At 33.9% G+C, this 20,089-nt stretch overlaps 1 protein-coding gene across 50 annotated transcripts in view; it reads right to left on the bottom strand.

Moving 5' to 3' along the window:
* KCNMA1 (potassium calcium-activated channel subfamily M alpha 1) overlaps positions 1-20,089 on the bottom strand; it is a 412,923-nt gene that overhangs the window by 206,993 nt on the left and 185,841 nt on the right. For all 50 annotated transcript variants that reach the window (XM_015866684.2, XM_015866674.2, XM_015866673.2 and 47 more), the window contains one exon: positions 14,443-14,504. In XM_015866684.2, coding sequence (XP_015722170.1) covers positions 14,443-14,504 — 62 coding nt within the window. The remainder of the gene's footprint in view (positions 1-14,442; positions 14,505-20,089) is intronic.

The raw sequence follows: 20,089 nt of genomic DNA, 5'->3' as shown, positions 1-20,089 counted from the left end.
CAATTTTCTACCTTTATCCTGCTCCTGAAACACTTAACTGTAAAACCACAAAATGAAATAATGGCTTTATGCAGTCTGACAGATGCAAAGAATTTTATTTTCATTTTATTTTTAAAATATGATTTATAGTTATTTATTCAACATATTCCTCATCTTAATTTTATGCTGACAATATAATGTTTGTCACTAAATACAAGTATAAATTCTCAAGGAGTTTTTTTTAGTTTTTTTTTTTTTTTGTCTTTGTTTTTGTTTTTTCAGTATCAGTGTATTTTGGAAAGATAATGTGCAATGAGTAATGTATTTTCTGCAAATAACGGTATCTTAAATGTTAGCTTCAGACTGTTTTCTTTTTTTTTAAATTTGCTACCCAAAAGACCTTTGCTGAAGTGGACCTTACCCATAGTGATACTTCTGACTAGTAAAGATATAAATGCTCACAGAATCACAGAATTGTAGGAGCTGGAAATTCTGGAGATCATTGAGCTCAACCCCCTGCTAAAGCAGATTCCATACAGTGGGGTTGTAAATGGAAGGTGTCAGATGAGTCTTCAATATCTCCAGAGAAGGAGATTCCACAACCTCTTTGGACAGCCTGTTCCAGCACTCTATCATTTTGACTGTAAACACGTTCTTCCTGGCATTAGTATGGAACATCCTGTTTTCCATTTTCTGCCTGTTTTCCTTTGTTCTATTGCTGTACACCATGGAAAAGAGTCTGCCCCCATCAACTAGACTCCTACACTTTAGATATTTATAAACAGTGATGAGATTCCCTCTCAGACTTCTCTAGACTGAAGAGTCCCAGGCCTCCTAACCTTATGTTTTTCAGTGGCCTAATGTTTTTCAACATTGAGGAAGTATAATTCATACAGATTTAAGCAATTACATGTAAGTAGAAAATTCCCTTACTTTGAGAAAACATTAAATTGAAGAGGTTAATAAAAACAATATATATCACCAGTGAATTATTATTTAGGGCTATTAGCATAAGAGTAAGAAGTTTCTGTTACCAATGAATCTTAAAGACATTATTTTGTCTCTGTTACACTCCAGCAATGTCCTGGATTTTAAGAATTATTTTACAGATGTCAGAAATGGACCAACTTGCATAGCATTCACTCTCTCTTAGTGTTTACCAGAGTATAGATCCTTTCAGACAAAAAGGAGTCTGCAAATCTTCAGAAATTTTGTTGATCCACTTTCATGTACCTTCAAAGTATTCTCTACAAGTGGCTGGCCCTCATTTTTGAGGCCAAAACATTCTTAACACTACCAGGTATATAAATACATCATGAATGAAAAATTTTGCTGAAGAGCTGAATCTGCTTTTCTCTCCCTAATTGCACAAGGTAGTCTTTAAAAGAGCAAGATCTCAAAGCAGCAAATAACCATATTAAATAATCTCTGTCATACTGAGGCTCATATCAGCTATCCCATCACTTGCAACTTATACTGAATACAGCTGATCAATTGATCACTGTTCTCTTACAGCACTCTGGCTGTGCTTATTTTGAATGCTTCACAACTAAAAGGATAACAATATTGTAATGTTCCATTAGTGATTTTCTTCTGTACACACCAATCAGACCTCACAATTTTTATGAAGCTTGTGTTCTGTTAGGTCTCACAGAGCTTAAAAAAGAATGCTGATATTCTTTAAATTGTACCAATTACCGATGAAAGACTTAAATAAATTAAATAAATTCAGGAGAATGGGGAGCGGGAGGGGGTGGTAGAGAAAGAACAAAGCACACAGGAATTCATGTCTGCATACATGGGATTTCCTTTATCTTCTTTCACTGCAGTTGGATATTGGTCTGATATTTACTGAAGAAAGAGCTTTGTTTTCCTTGTTTGCTTTGTTAACATGGCATAGTTGGCCCTGTGACTCCGTCAGAAACAACATATGCGTTAAAAGTGGAATGGGTGTCCTTGCTGCAAGGAATTCTATTTTTAAGCATGAATGACTCATCAACGACTGGGGTGTCCCAAAAGCTACAATTTGTCAAGCTGTCAGGAGAAAAGGGAGGAAAAAAGGAAAAGAGGTCATATCTTTATTTTTATCTACAGCTTGAAAAGCAGGGGATATGACACTGATTGTACGTTCAACTCAACTCTAAAATGCAATCTTCCACACAAGTCATGTTTTGATAGCAGTTATGTAGAAAAATATTTATTTGAAAAAGTTCTCCAGTCTTTTAAAAACCTTGCCTGAGTTATCTCCCATTTTCTATCAGATTCACAACCTTGTCCAATTATGTTGTTAAAAAAGTGTGCTTAACTAATCTATCCATGGGGAAAGAAAACGGGATGAAATATTTGCAAATACATTTTCAGATGATAAAACAAACATTAAAAAATTACCAAGTTTAACTTGAAAAGAGGAAAAGTATGTATTAGCAAAAGACTCTAACCTGTACATGAATTAGTTACAAATTTTTCAAGAATTCAAAATATAATTTAAAAATACACTCACATAGAAATACTGGAAACATGCATCAAGCATGTGTCTAAAAACAGAGAAAGTGAAACCAAGAATGCAAAAAATCTGATCCACATAACTACATCCAGTATATAGAAAAAATAAACATGCAACAGACTTCATAAGAACTTGTTCCCAGTGAATCTAAGCTACAGTTAAATACTAGTTTAAACTTACCTTAACTATGTTTCCTACATTACTAATCAGTATAAGAGATGTGAAAACGAAAGTGGCTCTGGAATCTTGAAATAGCATTTTCCCTGTCCTCATTGACATACCAATTCTTGTAGAGATACGAGTCAAACGTGCTATCACAACTAAAGCAAGATTTATGTAACCAGGCTGGCAGAGGATAAACTAAAGAACTTAAAATATTTTTTTTAAAGAAATATGGCTTTCTAGAGTTGCATGATTATGTCAGGCTTGGACTTGGGAGTCCCACTGGACAAAAAGCTGAACATGAGCAAGCAGTGTATACTTGCATTCTGGAAGGCCAGCAGTATCCTGGGTTGCATCAGCAGAGGGATGGCCAGCAGGAAAGTGATTGCCCTCCTTTACCCTGCCCTTGTGAGGCCCTATCTAAAGTACTGAGTCCAGACCTGGGGCCCCCAGAATGAGATGGATGCACACAAAGATCATCAAAGGGCTGTAGAACCTCTCTTATAAAGAAAGGTTGAGAGAGTTGGGCTGTTCAGTCTGAAGAAGAGAAAGTTCCAGGGAGACCGCACTGCAGCCTTGTAGCACCTGAAGCTAGCTTATAAACAGAAGGCGGAGGGGAACAACTTTTTACACAGATTGATAATGGCAGAATAATGGAATACAGCTTTAAACTAAAAGATATTTTACTCAGAGGATAGTGAGGTACTGGAACAGGTTGCCCAGATAGGTTGAGGGTGCACTATCTCTGGAGGAATTAAAAGCCAGGTTGGATGGTGCAGCCGGATCTAGAGGTTGGCAACCCTGCACATGACAAAGCAGTTGGAACTAGATGATATTTAAGGTCCCTTCCAATGAAAGCCATTCTAGGATTCTGCTACACATTCTTTGGCAAGAGATCATCTTTTTCCTTTTCCTTCTTAGTTATGGAGCTCAGGTATCCTACAAGAAGCATGACAGCAATCAAATTAAATAAATACATGTGGTAGAATCTTAAGGAAAAATAATTTGCTCCTCCAAAGCAGATTTGTACTTTGTAGTGGAAATTGATGAGGAAATGAGGCTGGATTGCCAGTTTCTCAGTTTTCATTGCTATAATTTCTATTATTTCAGTATATATATGTCATCAAAAATATTCCCACGCAGATTTGCAAAAAGGGAAAGTATAGCAGCCAGTAAAAACACTGAGGAGGGGGACAATATCTATTTTCATGACTTTAAGTTCTACTTCTCAAGAACAGATCTAAAATCACCAATGTGAACTTTCTTGCCATGAATGTCATTTGCTGTAGAGATCACATAACTGATCTGCAACACAGCAAGTGAAAGATTTTTCTACTTTCTATGTACTGAAACTAAATACTTGTTGGATCCATTATTCCTTTCCCAATAAGATCTGAAATGCTAACATTTCTCTGCACACTGTCAAAAGCATTCCTGTGCACCCACACAGTCTCTGAATTTAAAAATAAAAAGAAATAAGAACCTATTCCTCACTGATCAGCTACGCTAAAACACCAAACTCTAGTCTGAGTTACCTTGAACTGCAGTGATAAGTTATGAAATGAGTCTGCCCTTGGCCAGAAAGCATCACATTTCTTCCTCATGCCTGAATCCATTTCAGAATCTTTTCAGTCCCTCTGAGTTTATCATCAAAAATGAGAAAAATTGTTACAAAGGGTGAGTGTGTTAAAAGTCAACTTTTTACCCAGGGTATTCTCTATGCAAAGAAAAGAAAGGGAAAGGGAGAGGAAAAAGAAAGAAAAGAAAAAGAAAGAAGAAAAAAACCTGAAGATTCAAATCCTACTGGTACCCTTGCTGTGCTACAAGCTTACATCCTTAGAGAAAAAACACAGTCTTCAGTAATTCAGTCTTTCAGTATTTCAGGCCCCTAGAAGTCACCTTTTCATTATGTTATTTTTCACACAGTGAAAAGAAAAAAAAAGAAAAAAAAGAAAAAAAAAAAAAAAGAATGAGACAAGCTCAATAGCTTTTTCTTCACTTTCAACTGAAAAAGTTGGAAAAATTGCAGAAAAATCACTTGAATCCCCATTAGTGCTTTGTCACAAAGCTAAGCACAAGTCTGCTGTGATTCAAAAATTCATACATTAATTAGGACTGTGCAAAAAAGTCTGATATGCCATGAACAGTACCTCCATATCAGAGCCAACGAATGAGTTGTAACTACAGAACTGGAGAATGTTCTATGAAATCCAATGGAAGATGGAATTTATCTCATTCATTGTACAAGATACAATAACACGTATATTGGCAACAGTCTCTGCCTATAAAAACTAGCTGTTGGCATCATCCTGGACATTCTTTGTGACCCAAAAGCACAGAGTTAGAAATAATTGAAGCTAGAAGGAGAAAAAAAGATGACTTGAAAAAAATCTTAAAATGTTATAGGAAGTCTTCAGAAGTTTTAGCACTCAGAAATAATAGTACAACCTAGATTCTTCATAATAGCATATTTTTTTTCAAAGGAAAGATGTATGGCAAAATTATTACAGTTCATGTTTGCACCAATCACGACGTTATTAGATTCAAGATAAAAAAGATGCTATCTTATACAGCTTTACAGCTAGTGTTCATAATCAAGGTATTCCAAACTAGAACCAAAAGGATTACACTGCATACATGCATGCATACTGTAAAACCAACCAAAAAATCAGTGTCTAAAGTTCTTCATACAACATGTACTTGAAATCTACTGTCCTTTAGTTCCTTTTCATTCACCTAGCTAATAGTTTATTCATACAGTACCAAACTTCACTGTATTAGCTGAATTCCACCACTAGAAAACAGACTTCATTTGAAATTCTGCCAATAGGATTGAATTGCAAAATCTGAGCCAGTTAAACTCTAAAAGATGGTCTGCATCTCTCATGAAACAGACAAGAAGTGGCCAGAATCAAGCCCAATTTTATTTTGAAAGAAATTAAGAAGTGCAATTAGGCAAACAGCATGAATTGAAACATTTGCAGGCCCACTATGATTACTGAATTCGGAATGCTGAAGGCTCCTGTCTAGCACAGTGAAATAGAAGATTTGGCTACTATAAATAAGTCTTCATTTCTCAAAGTACTCATTACTGGATACCTGCATCACATAAGAAAAATGCATGAAAAAAATTGATGAATTTGTGACAATATTCAAATTTTGTTTAAGGGAAGAAATATGATAAGGAAGGCAAAGTGCAAATACCTATTAATATGGGACAAACTACAGGAGTTAAGAACATCTCATGCCAATGACATTGCAAGGGCAGGATATAAATAAATGAAAATATTCAAATAAACAAGATAACACATCGTCCTTAGGACAGTACCTGGTGACTACAAAATGGATGGTTTAACAACAGACACAGAGGAATTTTAAAACTATGGATTTTTTGAAAGCATACAAAATTCAAATTAAGATCAAGCAATAACAAGTAGAAAGTGCTGTAGAAGTTGGACTCAGATCTAAAGAACCTGAAAAGGATTCAAAAAAAGTTCCAAAAAGTCCAAATTTGTACTGTTGTAAAAGAGTGAAGCTTGCAATGCATAAGAGAAATGTGCTGCTGACGCTGAATTAGAAACTGAGTAATAGAACGTGATATATCTTCCTTCCTTTTTTGGTGGAAGAAAAAAGTTACCAGAAAGAAAATCATATGCTAGCCCCACGAAATACACTATACACTCTGAACAAAAACAACACCACAGTAAAGGGTATTAATTTTCAAAGTACTTTAAGGAACACATTCCATTTAAATCTCATCCAAACTACATAACTTAGTTATCATGATAAGTGCAGAGCTGTCGGAATAGAAATCCATCAAATATACAAAGAACCTCCAAAAAAGTAAAGTAAAACAAGAAATTCCATATTATTCAGTTTTTAGAAGTGAAACTAATTCAATCTCTCAATTATCCTTTGCATAGACAATTTTTTGTTAAAAAAGGTACATTATATTAAAATAGTCAAAGCTTAAATATGTTTAACAACTCACTAAACATAGCACTAGTATAACTGTTGTAACCAATGAATAGAAATTTCTACAATTCATCATTCCTAAAAACAAAACACTAGACAAAAAACAGCAAAGATCTAGATCTGTCTACACATTTGATAACACAAGAGAGATATTCTGTGTTGGCATTATCCTGTTGTTACACATTAAAGCATCTGTGGTATCGCCAAGGAATTTCAAGATACACTTACCTTGCTTTATTTTTCCATATTAGGAGAAGGAATTTTATAGGTAAGGTAAATTTCAGCCCAGCTCTGCTGGGAATAAAGAGCATAAAATACAACCTAACTTTCTTTGTAAAATTTTTCTGTATTTTCTCCTTTTTCCTTAAACAGGAAGCCTATCACATCATACTCAAAAGATCTGAAAGCAATAAAAATGAAGAACTGATGCAAGAGAGATAAAGAACCAGACAAAACATTTGGATGTCTCATTACTGAAATTTAGAAAGATTAAAGAGAAGAAGAAACAGAAATCTGAAAAGATTCAGGAGAGAAAAATACAGGAAAAACAAACAAGACCAGCAAAATGTCTTAGACTGTCAGCAGAACTCTGAGGTACATTAGAAAATAAGTTTTTAAAACATCTTCATGAGGATAATTAATCCTGTACAAATCCTACAAGAACCACTCCCTGTTCTTTTCACTTATCCATCACAAGAAGTTTTCTGAACTTTCCATGATCATTTTCCTCATCTCTCTTTATTTTTTTCTGCATATTTTTCTGATACAATGGTGTAGGGTGAAGGGTGGGGGGGGAAGCATGCATGCTGTCTGTGAGGGCTCATCGAGGATACAGATACTACAAATACTCTACAATATTTGTCTAGAAATTACACTGCTGTTAATCTTTTCAATCCCTCCCCCACAAAACATAGGAAACAAGATTTTAGTGTAAAATCCTGCTCCCTTGGAGCAGTCTTATTATGTAAATATAGCTGACAGGCTATTTAAAAGAGACAACACTTAATTTAGAGCTGAATTTCCACTGTCTGTCCTTGAGAAAGACAAACAACGGCATGTCACGTCCTCCTACTGATGTGCCAATGATAGATTTTAGCCCATATCAAAAATACATTCAGGCTTTTCAATATAAATTGAGTAATGTACAACTAATGGTAAAGTTCTTTTTTTTAAAAAAATGCAATTTCCAGAAAAACTGATCTGATTCTTGAAATATTATGCTCTTATTCATTCAGATAACATTCAAAGATAATTCAAAGTATATTTTAAAGTGCATTGGCTTAGGAAAAACAAGAGCCTAGCTTCTTGAAGTTCAAACTCTTTAGCTCGCTATTTTAATTGTAAACAATATTAATTCAAGTAACAAATTAATAAACAAGTCTATCTGGCAAGATTTTCATACAAACAAATTCACTAAATATCACCACATGTATAAGCTTTTGTTATTTAAAATTACTGGCATATATTTGGAAGAACAAAATGACATGATCCTGAACTTCAGTGATTCCTTGGTGTGTATCTGTCTACAGATGTAAAGCAACTCTGCAGAAAAGGATCTTGAGATCCCAGTAGAGAAGATCAACATGAGTCAGCAGTGTGCTCTACTGTTAATGGCCAACAGCATCCTGGGCTACATTAGAGAATGTATCTCCAGCATATTGAGGGACATGGTCTTTCCTGTTGCTAAGTATTGATAAGGCCATACCTGGAGGTCTGGATCTGTCTACCAAACAGGAGAGACAGACAAACCTGAAGTGAAAGCAATAATGGGCCACAAAACGATTAAAGGACTATCATATCTATCATATAAGGAGAGCCTAGGAATACTGGAACTGTTTAGTTTGTAGATGAGAAGGCTCAGCTGGATTTTATCAATGTGTATAAATAACTGATGGAATCTCCTTCATAAGCACAGCTGAAATTAGCTGTGTCTGCCCTTACCTATTACCAAAAATCTTACTCAGTGCTCTAAGTACGTTGTGTCTTTTCAAATGATAGATTCTGTTATTTGCGAGGGATCAGCAATAGGAAGAGCTGATGTTACATTTTTGTTGTAATGGTAAAGACTACATTATTTCAAAGTAGATGATCCAAGAGAGATGCATTTACACACCTAATCTAGCTTTTACATTCTAAATTAAGTTTGACTATTGATTAGTTGATAATACTAAAACTGCATGAGCTGTGTTCAAGAATTAACCTCCTTTAATTTTCCACTGTTTTGTTGTTGTTGTTACTGTTGCAGAAAGGTGGGGAAAACAAATACACCTAGATATACCTTAGCATTAAGCAAAATATATCATATCTCAAAGTAACTGTCAGAAGTTGCTGTAGTATTAACAAAAATAGGATGAACAAAAATCAAAATTGTAAATGAGATTGGCTGCAGGATACTACAGGGGATGTGAATGATCTGTATGAAACTGCATTATTTCTAAAAAATTCTCATTACGGAGAGAATAATACTGTTTTCATCTATTTGTCAAGATACAGACCACTGAAATTACAGCAATTTGAACAATGGTAAATACCATCTAAAAACATTTCCTTGAACTAGATACCAGAATTCAATTCATGCATGATCGGGGGTGGGTGGGGAGAGCCACTCTGTATCCTGAAGCTTCTAATAAAATCTATTAGAATATTTTGTGAAATTAAATAAAGAAATAAATTTCCAACGCTTGAACTTACTGTGGAACCTGCTTTTCTGAGCATATTTGACATGTTAATTATTACAAATCAGGCCATTGGGATTCAATGGAATTTCAAATATATCAACTATCTAAATTACAGTAGAAATTTTAATTGCATTTTCACCAAGGATCATAAAACTGAGCAAGATATCAAAAAGTTCTGCTGATTACTCAAGATGATGTGGAAAAGCTGAATGGCTTTTAATGAAAATGCGAGATTGACAATTTTTTTTTTATTTTTTTTTTTTTGTGGCATTTTTACAGGTTTACCATCTATTTAGTTAAAGTCCATACCTAAAGCATATTTGTAAGAGGGGTAATACTGTCCAAAATAATATATAAATCTTCCTGAGCAGTAAGCAAACGTATCTGCACATTTAAATACATAATCCTCATCAGGATTGCCATATTTCTGTAGAATATTTTGCTGCGCTAAATTAGAAGACTTTCACAAGAGAAAATGGCAACAGTAGCAAAGAAAGCAAAGCTAAACATCGGTACAAAATCACAATTTATCCTCAAACATTTCTATAGATAATCTAAATTAATAAGGACTTGAAATAAAATGGCATATAGACAAAGATACCATTCTGCTAGTAAAACAAGTCAAGAAAATGTAGTTGTTTTGCTAATGCCACTTTTCTCTATGCAGCCACTCAGCAAATTCCTCAGTCAACTCAATTTCCAACTCAATCTTCCAAATCTTTTTCTATGTAAAAACCCATAATGAATCCCCAAAAACAAGATGTCTGACTTCCCATTTTGCATCTTTTTTGTAAGACATTTCTAACATAGCATCTCTGTTAGCTTGGTTTCTATCTACTATTGTTACTAAGTAGGTGACAAAGACTTGCTTCACTCTGAATAATAAAAACAAACCAAAAAATCAACTGCAAAATATCAAAAGAGACACTGAAAGTAAATAAAGGAATAAATTATTTCTAAAACTTTAGAACAGAATACAACAGTGCAAATAATGTGTTACTGAGAGAGCATTTTTAGACAGCCAAATATTTATGTGGATATATTTTATGTATAAATAACAAAAACCATACTAAAGAATGGATAATGATATTCCAAGCGGAATGTTAGCAGTTAAGTAGAAGACATAACGAAGTAGCTTTAATTTACTTATTTATTTTTTAATATTTTACAATTAAAGATTGAACTTCACGTTGTGACTCCTTCTCAAAAAACACTGACTCAATAAACCATATCTTAAAACAGGGCTCTAAACATATGTAATCTGATCAAGTAAAACTGTTTTAAATCACATTCTCTTCAATGTTTAATTTATCATTAATACAATTCCAAATGTATCAAGCACACTTTCACAAAGCAGAGGATGATCAGCATCAAGCAAACTTGAATTTGTGGTGCCTAAAATTATGCATTATCCTTTCAGTCACAAAACTGATAAATGGAGTTTGATGATCACGTGGATATCTATAATAATTTTTTTTAATTAATTTGGAAAATTTTAAGGAAAGCCTAGAATAGACGCATTTTCCTTATGGTATACACAATACAAAGGACACCAGATCTACAGAAATGGGAATTTATAGAATCAGTACTGATAAAGAATAAGTACTTCCTCTCAGATATACCATGAAAAGTAGAATGTTAAAAAGTAGAATTGTCTAAGTTTTTTATTATCTTCCATTTAGAAAAACATAAATCTGTCCGATTAAGAAAGCAGCAGTTGAGAACTAGCTTGTGATCATATATGCTTGTGTGAATATTTGTATAAATCTCCCCATTCACAATGCCACTGTTATTTTTAGATGCAGCTGTTTTACATTCATTGCCAGATGGTACTTTTACATACAATTCTAATCAAGTATAGTATGTGGCACAGTACTGGAAAAAAAGGTTAGCTGTTCAGCAACTATGCTGATGCCTTTGACATTATGAACACCAAAAAAAGCCTAAACTGAAAAATGCAGGTGAGCGGAACATACACAGTAAGTAGTGAGACATATTTTCACCTCATCACTGATCGGCTCTATCACTTTTATATGGATGCTGAATGTTAAGGGAAAGAAATCCAGTAAATGATGTAGACTTCAAGAGACAGTGCAGTAATTAGAAAGCAAGAAAGGAAAAGTATTATATTTCTGCACTTGAAAGAAACAGCTCATATCTATGGTTGTGAACTGCATTGTATTTCATCCCAGAAGAGAAATCAAAAATAGAAAAAAGAATATTCACTTCATAATCAGTTTCATGCTACTGAAATTGCAAGAGAAAACAAAGAGTTCCAGGTTAACAGTTTAGTGGAAAATTAAGGTCTTTGCTAGTACTGCTACTGACCATGCCCAAAGATGATTACAGCAAACAAATTTTATTTTCCACTCAATTCAAGTCACTGGTGCAGCATGAAATTCAGATGTCAGAATAACAAAAGAAAAGAGGCATTTCACCTTCACTGTTGGTGTCAATAAAACTCAGAGGAGTAATTCCAAATGCATGTGTTAAATTACCTTTTAAACACGGAAAAATAAGCAGAACTGTACACAGGAAAGAAGAAAGTTGTGGAAATTACTTATAGAAATGTGTGGAAAATGAAGTATTTGCAGACAACATGCTTTCTGTTGTGCTGCAGCATAGCCAGCAGACTAGAGAACCAACTGAAGACTGTCAGTTTTACTTTTAAAATTGAAGGATGGTTCCATTGTTTTCTTACCTTGAAGAACTAAACGATAAACAATTTTAAAGGAAACATAAATCGGAACCATTATTAGCACAAATTATGCTATCATGTCCAAAAGTAAATCACTTTTTAAATCAAAAATCTTCTGAATAAGTGCTATGATTTTCTTTTTTTTTTTTTTTAACATCTTTTATTGAAAGCAAAAACAGAAGACAGACATAAAAATAAAATGTCAATGCTTTGGTTTTTATTCCCAAATTAAAATAATTAGGTGAGTAATATTTATAAGAATCTCTGCGGCAATTTTTTCATGTTTAACTGCTATTGCTAGTATTGAAAAACACCTTTGTCCAAGGAAACAGTATTTTATGAATGAAATGCTACAAATAAAGGAAGGAAGGAGGATTTTTGTTAGTACTAAGTGATGCATTTCCTATCAGGAAGTGACAAGATTTAATTGCGAGGGATGCCAGGATAGTAATTTCTCTTCTAAATGATTTTCCATTTTTAAAGACTGAAATATTCCATTAGTTACTAGCATGGAAAAAATGTTCTATACAAATCTTGTGGTACTAGGGGACAATGATTCAAGTCAGTGGTATGCAGGAAATAAAGGCATGGAGTTACACTCCTCTCAGCTGTAATGAAATTTGTTTTGTCTGTAGTTACCTTCCCTGTGCCATTACTTAGTCGAGGAAACAATACGTAACATATGCAGGATTGGACTTACTAAATTCCCCAGTATCTTTCACTAGAACTAATCATGACCAGTCTTTGACAGAAACCCAGTGGAGACTCCACTCTTTCCTCTTCCCTCACCATCCAAGCAAATAGTATGAGCTGTTCCCATCTTTCTTGATGCCATTAATTGTATGTACCAAGTCATGTTGGATTTCTTCAAGGAAACAGCTGTCCATTGTGTCGAGAAAACTAGTGGCACATTAGGAAACATAAACCTCTGTCATTTTATTCTGGACAAATGCTCACACTACTATTCTTCAGCTCTGTATGGAAGACTTGATTTTTATCACTCTATGTGTGAGATCTAATGATGGCTAAGTGTCCACAGCACAGGCTGATGGCTAAGTGTCCACAGCACAGGCTGAACACAACAGCTATAGAATGCATTGTCAAGAGGAATCATACAATCATATGTCACTGTTCACTGCACACACTGGATCATGTACAGGCTAAGACATATTCTCCACTTTCTCAGTTATTTTATAAAGGGGATTGCAAGTCTTCCTCACTTCTTACCTTCATCATTTCAAACATGACAAGATCCTAAAAAACACCTGTTCTGTTTGACAGTTTTGACATGGATACATAGGGCACCCTGAACTTTTTGCACTGTTTTTTAAACATCTTCAGAAAAGCATACATGTTTCAGTGGTGACATATCCTCCTACTAAGGAGAAAGAAGTAAGAAAGTAGTATTGTCCATACTTCAAGGAATCTCAAAAAACCACTTGGATTTTTCCACAGGTCAGTTCTTCTCCACAAACAAAACAAAACAAAACAAACAAACAAACAAAAAATCCCACACCTCTAACTACCTTGTGTTATGTTTGGTTTACCTACATTACAAAGGTATGCCATAAGTGTTGCAGAAAAAATAAGCCTAAATGTAGTTTTAAAAAGTTCAAGAGCTTTGAAATGCTGTTTAGTCTTCAGAATATCAACTTCTCAAAACCGTAAATTCAAAATAGTAATATTTCGTTAAATCACAGGTTTCTTCTGTGTTGGACTACTGTTCTGTCTATTCCACTAGTGCCAGCATCAAGCTTGGTCTAAAAATGAGGGTGTAGTATGAATGGGACCAAAGGAAGGATATTCCCAGCTACATGTCAAAACATCTTTAAGATCAGGATGAAACTTCTTATTGCCTGGCTAAAACCACAACATGGTAACGGTATGATAATGTTGGTGTGTGACCACATAATTTAAAACATATTCAGATGCTTTGCAGATTTTTACTCTTCATCTTATCTAACCCTCTAAATCCAGGAGGTGAAAATCTGAAAGCAAGAAAGAATGCTCATGCTTCATTCAGAAGCTTTTTAATGTTCAATTCAGAAGCATTTCTGTCAGTGTCCTGATGTTTGTTTGTTTTTTCCTGTTGCGACATAGTTTTATGTTTATTCTATGTTTATTATTGTAGTCTTGAACTTGAAAGATTCTTCATATGCTCAATGAACATAGAAATATAATTTTGCAACAGTGTGTGCTATCTCAACACACAGAAACACAGGTTTTCTGCCAATACTTTCTACGAATCCAATGTGAATATGTTCAGTCTAGTTTATATAAGATCTTTTTCCCATCCTTGAGTTTTTTGGTAGACCATGCAGTATTATAGAGTTCTTCACACTCAGGCAATGAGACCAAGCTCAGAGCTGAAGTAGATGAATGGAGCCATTTAAAGACGAGAAATTGCTGTAAGAAAGGAGGAAATAAAAATGTACAAGAATACTCACTTTGATGAATCTATGAAGTATATTACAAGAGCACCAATACTAAGAGCGAAGACTAAGACAACCTACAAAAGAAAAGAGCAATTATTAAGAGTGTTAGAATGAAACATTTATCCTTCTACACTCCAACATACACACAAAATAAAAAGAAAATAAATAATAATACTATTTGCATTTCAACTGTCAGTTTCTTTATGAAAACTAATACTACTTGAATTTCAAAAAGGATATATTATCACAGAATACTTTACTTTCTTGCATTGACCAGTAGCCACAAACAAGTTGAAGCTCTGCAATCCAGTATGAAAATAGGTGCTAGATCCTAACTCCTACTGATGTAGATTCTCTAATTTCAAATAGCCCCCTGCTTTAAATTTGTTGTGGTTTTTTTTATTATTATTTTTTATTTTTTTTTTAAACAAATGATTTCGTTAGGTATGGTATCCGATCCTCATTAACAACGTGTAAATTGCTTTTCTGGCTAATACAGCAAAAACTGGATTAAACCCATCTCCATCTGTCTCTAACTTCGTTTTCTCCAAACACAAAGCCAATACAATTACCTAGTCTACTGGCTCCCCAAAATTCTCCAGTAGCATGGAACATTTGCTTTCACATCCTCACTGAATTAGGACAGAATAACTGAAATGTATGCATCCTAATTTTGGCTAGAAGTATCATGAAGTACACAAAGTTTGTGAATCCAATGTAATTTAGATGTCTGATATCATAAATCTGGTTTTATGTCTCCTGAACAATGACATCCCCAGGATAATTTGGAACCTGAAAACATGGATACAATTAAGCAATTTTTATGTGCTATACCATGATTCTCCTCGAAGAAATAAGAAAATATCTGTGTCTGTGCTCAAAGGATTAGAAACAGATGGAAAATTATGTCTCCTGAAACTTTTATCTGATTTTCAATTCTACAGAATCAAAACAAAATGTCCTTTAGTCTTCTGGCAGCTCCAAGTAGCTACTTAAAAGTAACATCCTTTAAAATAAACCTAGAGAATAGATAGCTCAGGACTGGATAGTCCAAGGTACTAGTAAGTGGACATGCAGCTCCTCACAATCTCAGTTAAAATACAACCTCATAGGTCAGTAATGGCTAAAAAACATATAATCTAAACAAGCATATTTGCTAAATGAACTAATGGTGTCATTCCAGTTCTGACTGAGCATATTTATTCATTTCCATGAATTTCACCACTAATGTGCATTATCACCACAATTACTACTTTTGTTGACAGTCTCAACTGTTCAAGCAGCAGATGGGCAATGAAACAAAAATTTGTTCATCCAATAAAGGCTTTAGACCTAAAAGCTATCACTGGATATTACTAGTCTTCATTTGGCTAATGAACACAGAAATTAGTTCTCAAAGACTGTCTCGCTCAATCCTTGAACCATTCGCTTTTCAATAACATCTCATCTACGCATGAAAGAATTTAAAAAAAAATTCTGTTCCAGCTTCTAATTTCTATATAACATTAAACTAACTTTTTTTTTCTTTTTCCAGCTCAAAAGAACATGCTTTTGTTTGCTTTCTGTGCATACATTTCTCTTTTTTCTGCACACTAAACACAATATAGTGCTCTATATGTGAAGATTACTTTTCACCTAGATTCTAGGGAAAAGGATTTTCATTTTATTAGAAAATACAAAGTGCCATTTATTTTAAAGAGCAAGACACCATCAACAGTAAAGATATTCTTAATAACGACAACACTTTAAGACACCTAATGGTGATTTTTGATCTACACTCGGTGGAGTATCTTTTCAAAGTAATATACTATTATAAACTGTCATGGTTTAATGATAATCACTAAATATAAGTATCTCCTAAACAATGACAAAAACAAAAAATTTCCAAATGACAGATTCACCCTAAAACAGCAGTTTTGATATAAAGAATGTTAAAACAATCTCATTTAATGATGAAAATGAAATTTAAGAAACTAATCATGGAATCTTATGACAGTTCTCACTCTTCCAAGTTCTGCAAACAATACAAAAAAAGCAAGACTTTCATTTTCCAATTCACTTAGCAAGTCTTAGGTCACAATATTCAGTCACTGCCTATTAGCTAAAAGAGACCTCTGGAACAAAACCAGCATAATTACATACCAGCATTTTCATTATATCCAGTCTCTTAATAATAATAATCGCTGTGGTGCTTAAATAAAATCTTAAGGATTTTGACTACATATACTCACAAGATGCTTAAGTAATTTAAATGTTCTGTGACAATTCATATTACCAGTATTAAAATATAAATATCTAAAGAGTATTTTGTAAGAAACTCCATATTCCCATGCTACTCCAGTGACATAGTACAAAACAAATACATCATCCCCCCCATTATACCTGATTGCAGATGAAGTTTTGTTTCCTCATTTCTTTTCCCAGCACACATACCTGGCATTACAATTCATAATACCCCCGAGAATCACAGTGCCTCGGGACAAAACAGAATCTTAAGCTTCATTTTTATCCCCCCAGTAGAGAAACACACTTTTCCTTTGCTTAGTGAAACATCAAGATGAACTTCAACATGCCAAGTGTTTGGGAGAAGTAAGGCCTAAAACAATCAGGTTAAAGTTATATTAAAATAAAATTAAAAAAAAATAAAAAAAATAATACCCTTCCATGATAAAACCTCAACTGCAGAAGTTTTTAGATGCATTCCCACCCACAAATGCAAACAGGTTATTTTGAATTTAGGTCCTTGACAGATTTATTGGGGAGCTAATGTCTATTCTTGAGAATTTACTATCTTTGAAGATAAGTACAAACCTAGACAGACTGATATTCCAAAACTACACTAACTAGAACCTACAGGAAGAAAAACGCTTGTATGCATGTGAATTATTACCTCACTTCTTAAATAGGCCATGGAGAGAAGCTTGCTGGCTCTGTTTATTATTCCAATGCATTTGGCACAACACTTCAATTGCTACACATCTATTATAGCTTTTCTCTGGAAGGAAAGAATCTTTTAATTTATTATAAATTGCTGTTTGTTTAAGACTGAGAAACATCAAGTCATACACTAGCAGCTACACTGAGTACTTAAAGCATTGAGTTAAAAATAAACATAAGTCTGATTAAAAGAAAGGGTGAGTAAACATAGAATAGTTGCTACATACCCTTAAATCTTTCATCAAAAAACAAAATAAATCCAGCTAGAGTTCAACAAAAGTGTGCAATGCCTATTTTAAGAAGTCAGAGAAAATGCAGAAAAAAATCCACTTAAAAATAAAAAGCTCTGCACTACTACTGAGTTGCTGCAGAAGAGCTTTGACTGCTCTTCTGAGATACTTTTTAAATTCTCATTAAGAATAATCACAGGAACTAAAAGGAAAAAAAAAAAAAAAAAAAAAAAAAAAGGGGGGGGGGGGGGGGGGGGCATTTTATAAGTGTATAGTAACACAAGTCACAGAGAAAGCATAGGCACTCCGCAAATACTGTTAGAGTGAAACCATGATAAATAAAGTGAGGCTCAGCACACTTTCCAGGACTAGGCCTAAATAACAAAAGGAAGACAATGACAATGATCCAAGGGGTGGCACTGTTTCTCTTACAACTTCTTTGAACTACTGCCCTAGTATTACTGAAGAAGCATGCAAAGGCTGTTTACATTAGAGAAAAGAGATAATTATTACATACACAACAATGGGTAATTTAAAGTTTCTTTAGTAAGAACACTTTACTGATGTCAGTCTTGCAAGAAATGCACCAGAAGCAACATATCAAATATCTGGACTGTTACATACCCATAAATAGCAGCCTGTGTTCCTCAAATTATTAATGAAGTGTAAATACTACAAGTGCTCTCCTCAAATTACATTTTGGTATGTATAGCCACAAGTAGTACTTCAGTCCACTACCAATCTTACAGTAGCTACGACTTGAAAGAACATCATTTTCATAAATGCATATAAATGATAAAACACCTACAAAGAGGTTTCTGGAAGAAAAAACCATAATAAGTCAAATTTGCTGTCGCTGAAGAAACTAGCACATACACTTTCTGCTTTCTCCACTGTGTTTGTTTCAGGATGTTTCAGTGTGAGACAAGACAAGATCTGTTGTATACGTTATGCAGAAGTCACTCAACCATCCATCAAACAGCAGAAGTCACTCAACCATCCATTTAGAGGTTGCCCAGAGGGCAAGTACACCAATCCCTGCCACAAGAGTCATCTTTACTATTTTGTTGACTTCTACAATACAGCTCTTTTCCTTGTCATAGGAGTAAAAAACATGCAGTGCAATAAATCACACTTTATTCTTTTTTGATTGTGAATAGTTTTCTCTTCTGTGATGACTGAATAGTCATAGAGCTAGTGGATGTCGCATGAGATTTCCATTCATTACCTCAACTATTTTATTTTAACACAACATTTATAGAAGACTAAAAGAATAAATAGATCCTAATAAACTCCTGAGGCAGGGATGGTGGTTTATCTAAATAAACAACTTATTTTATGTTTTTTATTTCTCCCATCCTTACTTTGTCATGTCATGACAATCTATTTGTACGTTGCTTCTTCAGAAATTTGTCTGAAGTTCTTAATATTTGAAGGTTAAATTATTCACCCCTAGGCCTACTGTACTGCCTATAATATACTACATTGTTTTATTAGCATTTATATTTTGAATTATTTAAGGAGAATATGAATTATTTCTAATGACCACAAAGCAATATCCTGCGATAACTCAAGGATCCTCTAATTTTGGAACTCTAAGTAACATGCCAATAGCCTGAGGTTTTGGCCTAATTTGAGAGAAAATTTACATACTTCAAACATCAAAACAAATTTCCTTTGAACAGAAAAAAAAATAAAAAATGAAACGCAATTGTATTCCTTTTATAGATACATAGAATTTATTTGTCTGGTATTGTTAGGACTGGAAACACACATTTCTAAGGATACAACAGCTGCTCAAAAGCAGAAATTACTTAATCCTTGTTTTGCAATCCAAGCAACAATTTCCAGTCTCTAGGATAAGTACCATGATCTTTGCCATTATAATGGTATAACACAAGTAAGATTTGAGAAAGACTAGACCACAAAAGAGCCATAATGGCTTGTTTAAATTGATGTTTCATTAACTACACGTAAACAGTGAAATCCAGAAATTATCTTCTGAAAACAAATTCAGGAGTACTAAGAAATTATGCATTGTGGCTGATATAAACAGCTGAACAATTAATATCCCTTAGGTTCTATAAATTTACATAAAGTAAGAGCTGTTTACTGTAAGATAGATTCTCCAAAAATGAGCATTCTCCAGTCATTTTTGGTAGTACTTCATTAAGATTTATTATTATTATTCCCTTTGGACATATCACAGTGAACTAAAGATACTAACTGATGTTGAATAATGCAATTCATATTAGTTCATTCAGCAGTCTTAAAAGTTTATGATTTGTCAAGACAAATAAAGTCAAATATGTATTTTTAAAGGAATCAATAGAAAATTTTTTACTTAGACACATTTTCACCTGTATTCTCATACCAGGTGTAGAAGCAGGACTCTATCCAAAATTGATCAGCAGGACATAGTACCACACTCAGGAAGGAGACATACACTGAGTTTTCTCTGGGCTGAAACATTTTGCCATGCCCAGTCATTC

The sequence above is a fragment of the Coturnix japonica genome, chromosome 6, assembly GCF_001577835.2.
Source record: "Coturnix japonica isolate 7356 chromosome 6, Coturnix japonica 2.1, whole genome shotgun sequence".
Classification (NCBI taxonomy): Eukaryota; Metazoa; Chordata; class Aves; order Galliformes; family Phasianidae; genus Coturnix; species Coturnix japonica.
The sequence above is the reverse complement of the archived record's forward strand: the minus strand, read 5'-3'. Positions and strand labels throughout refer to the sequence as shown.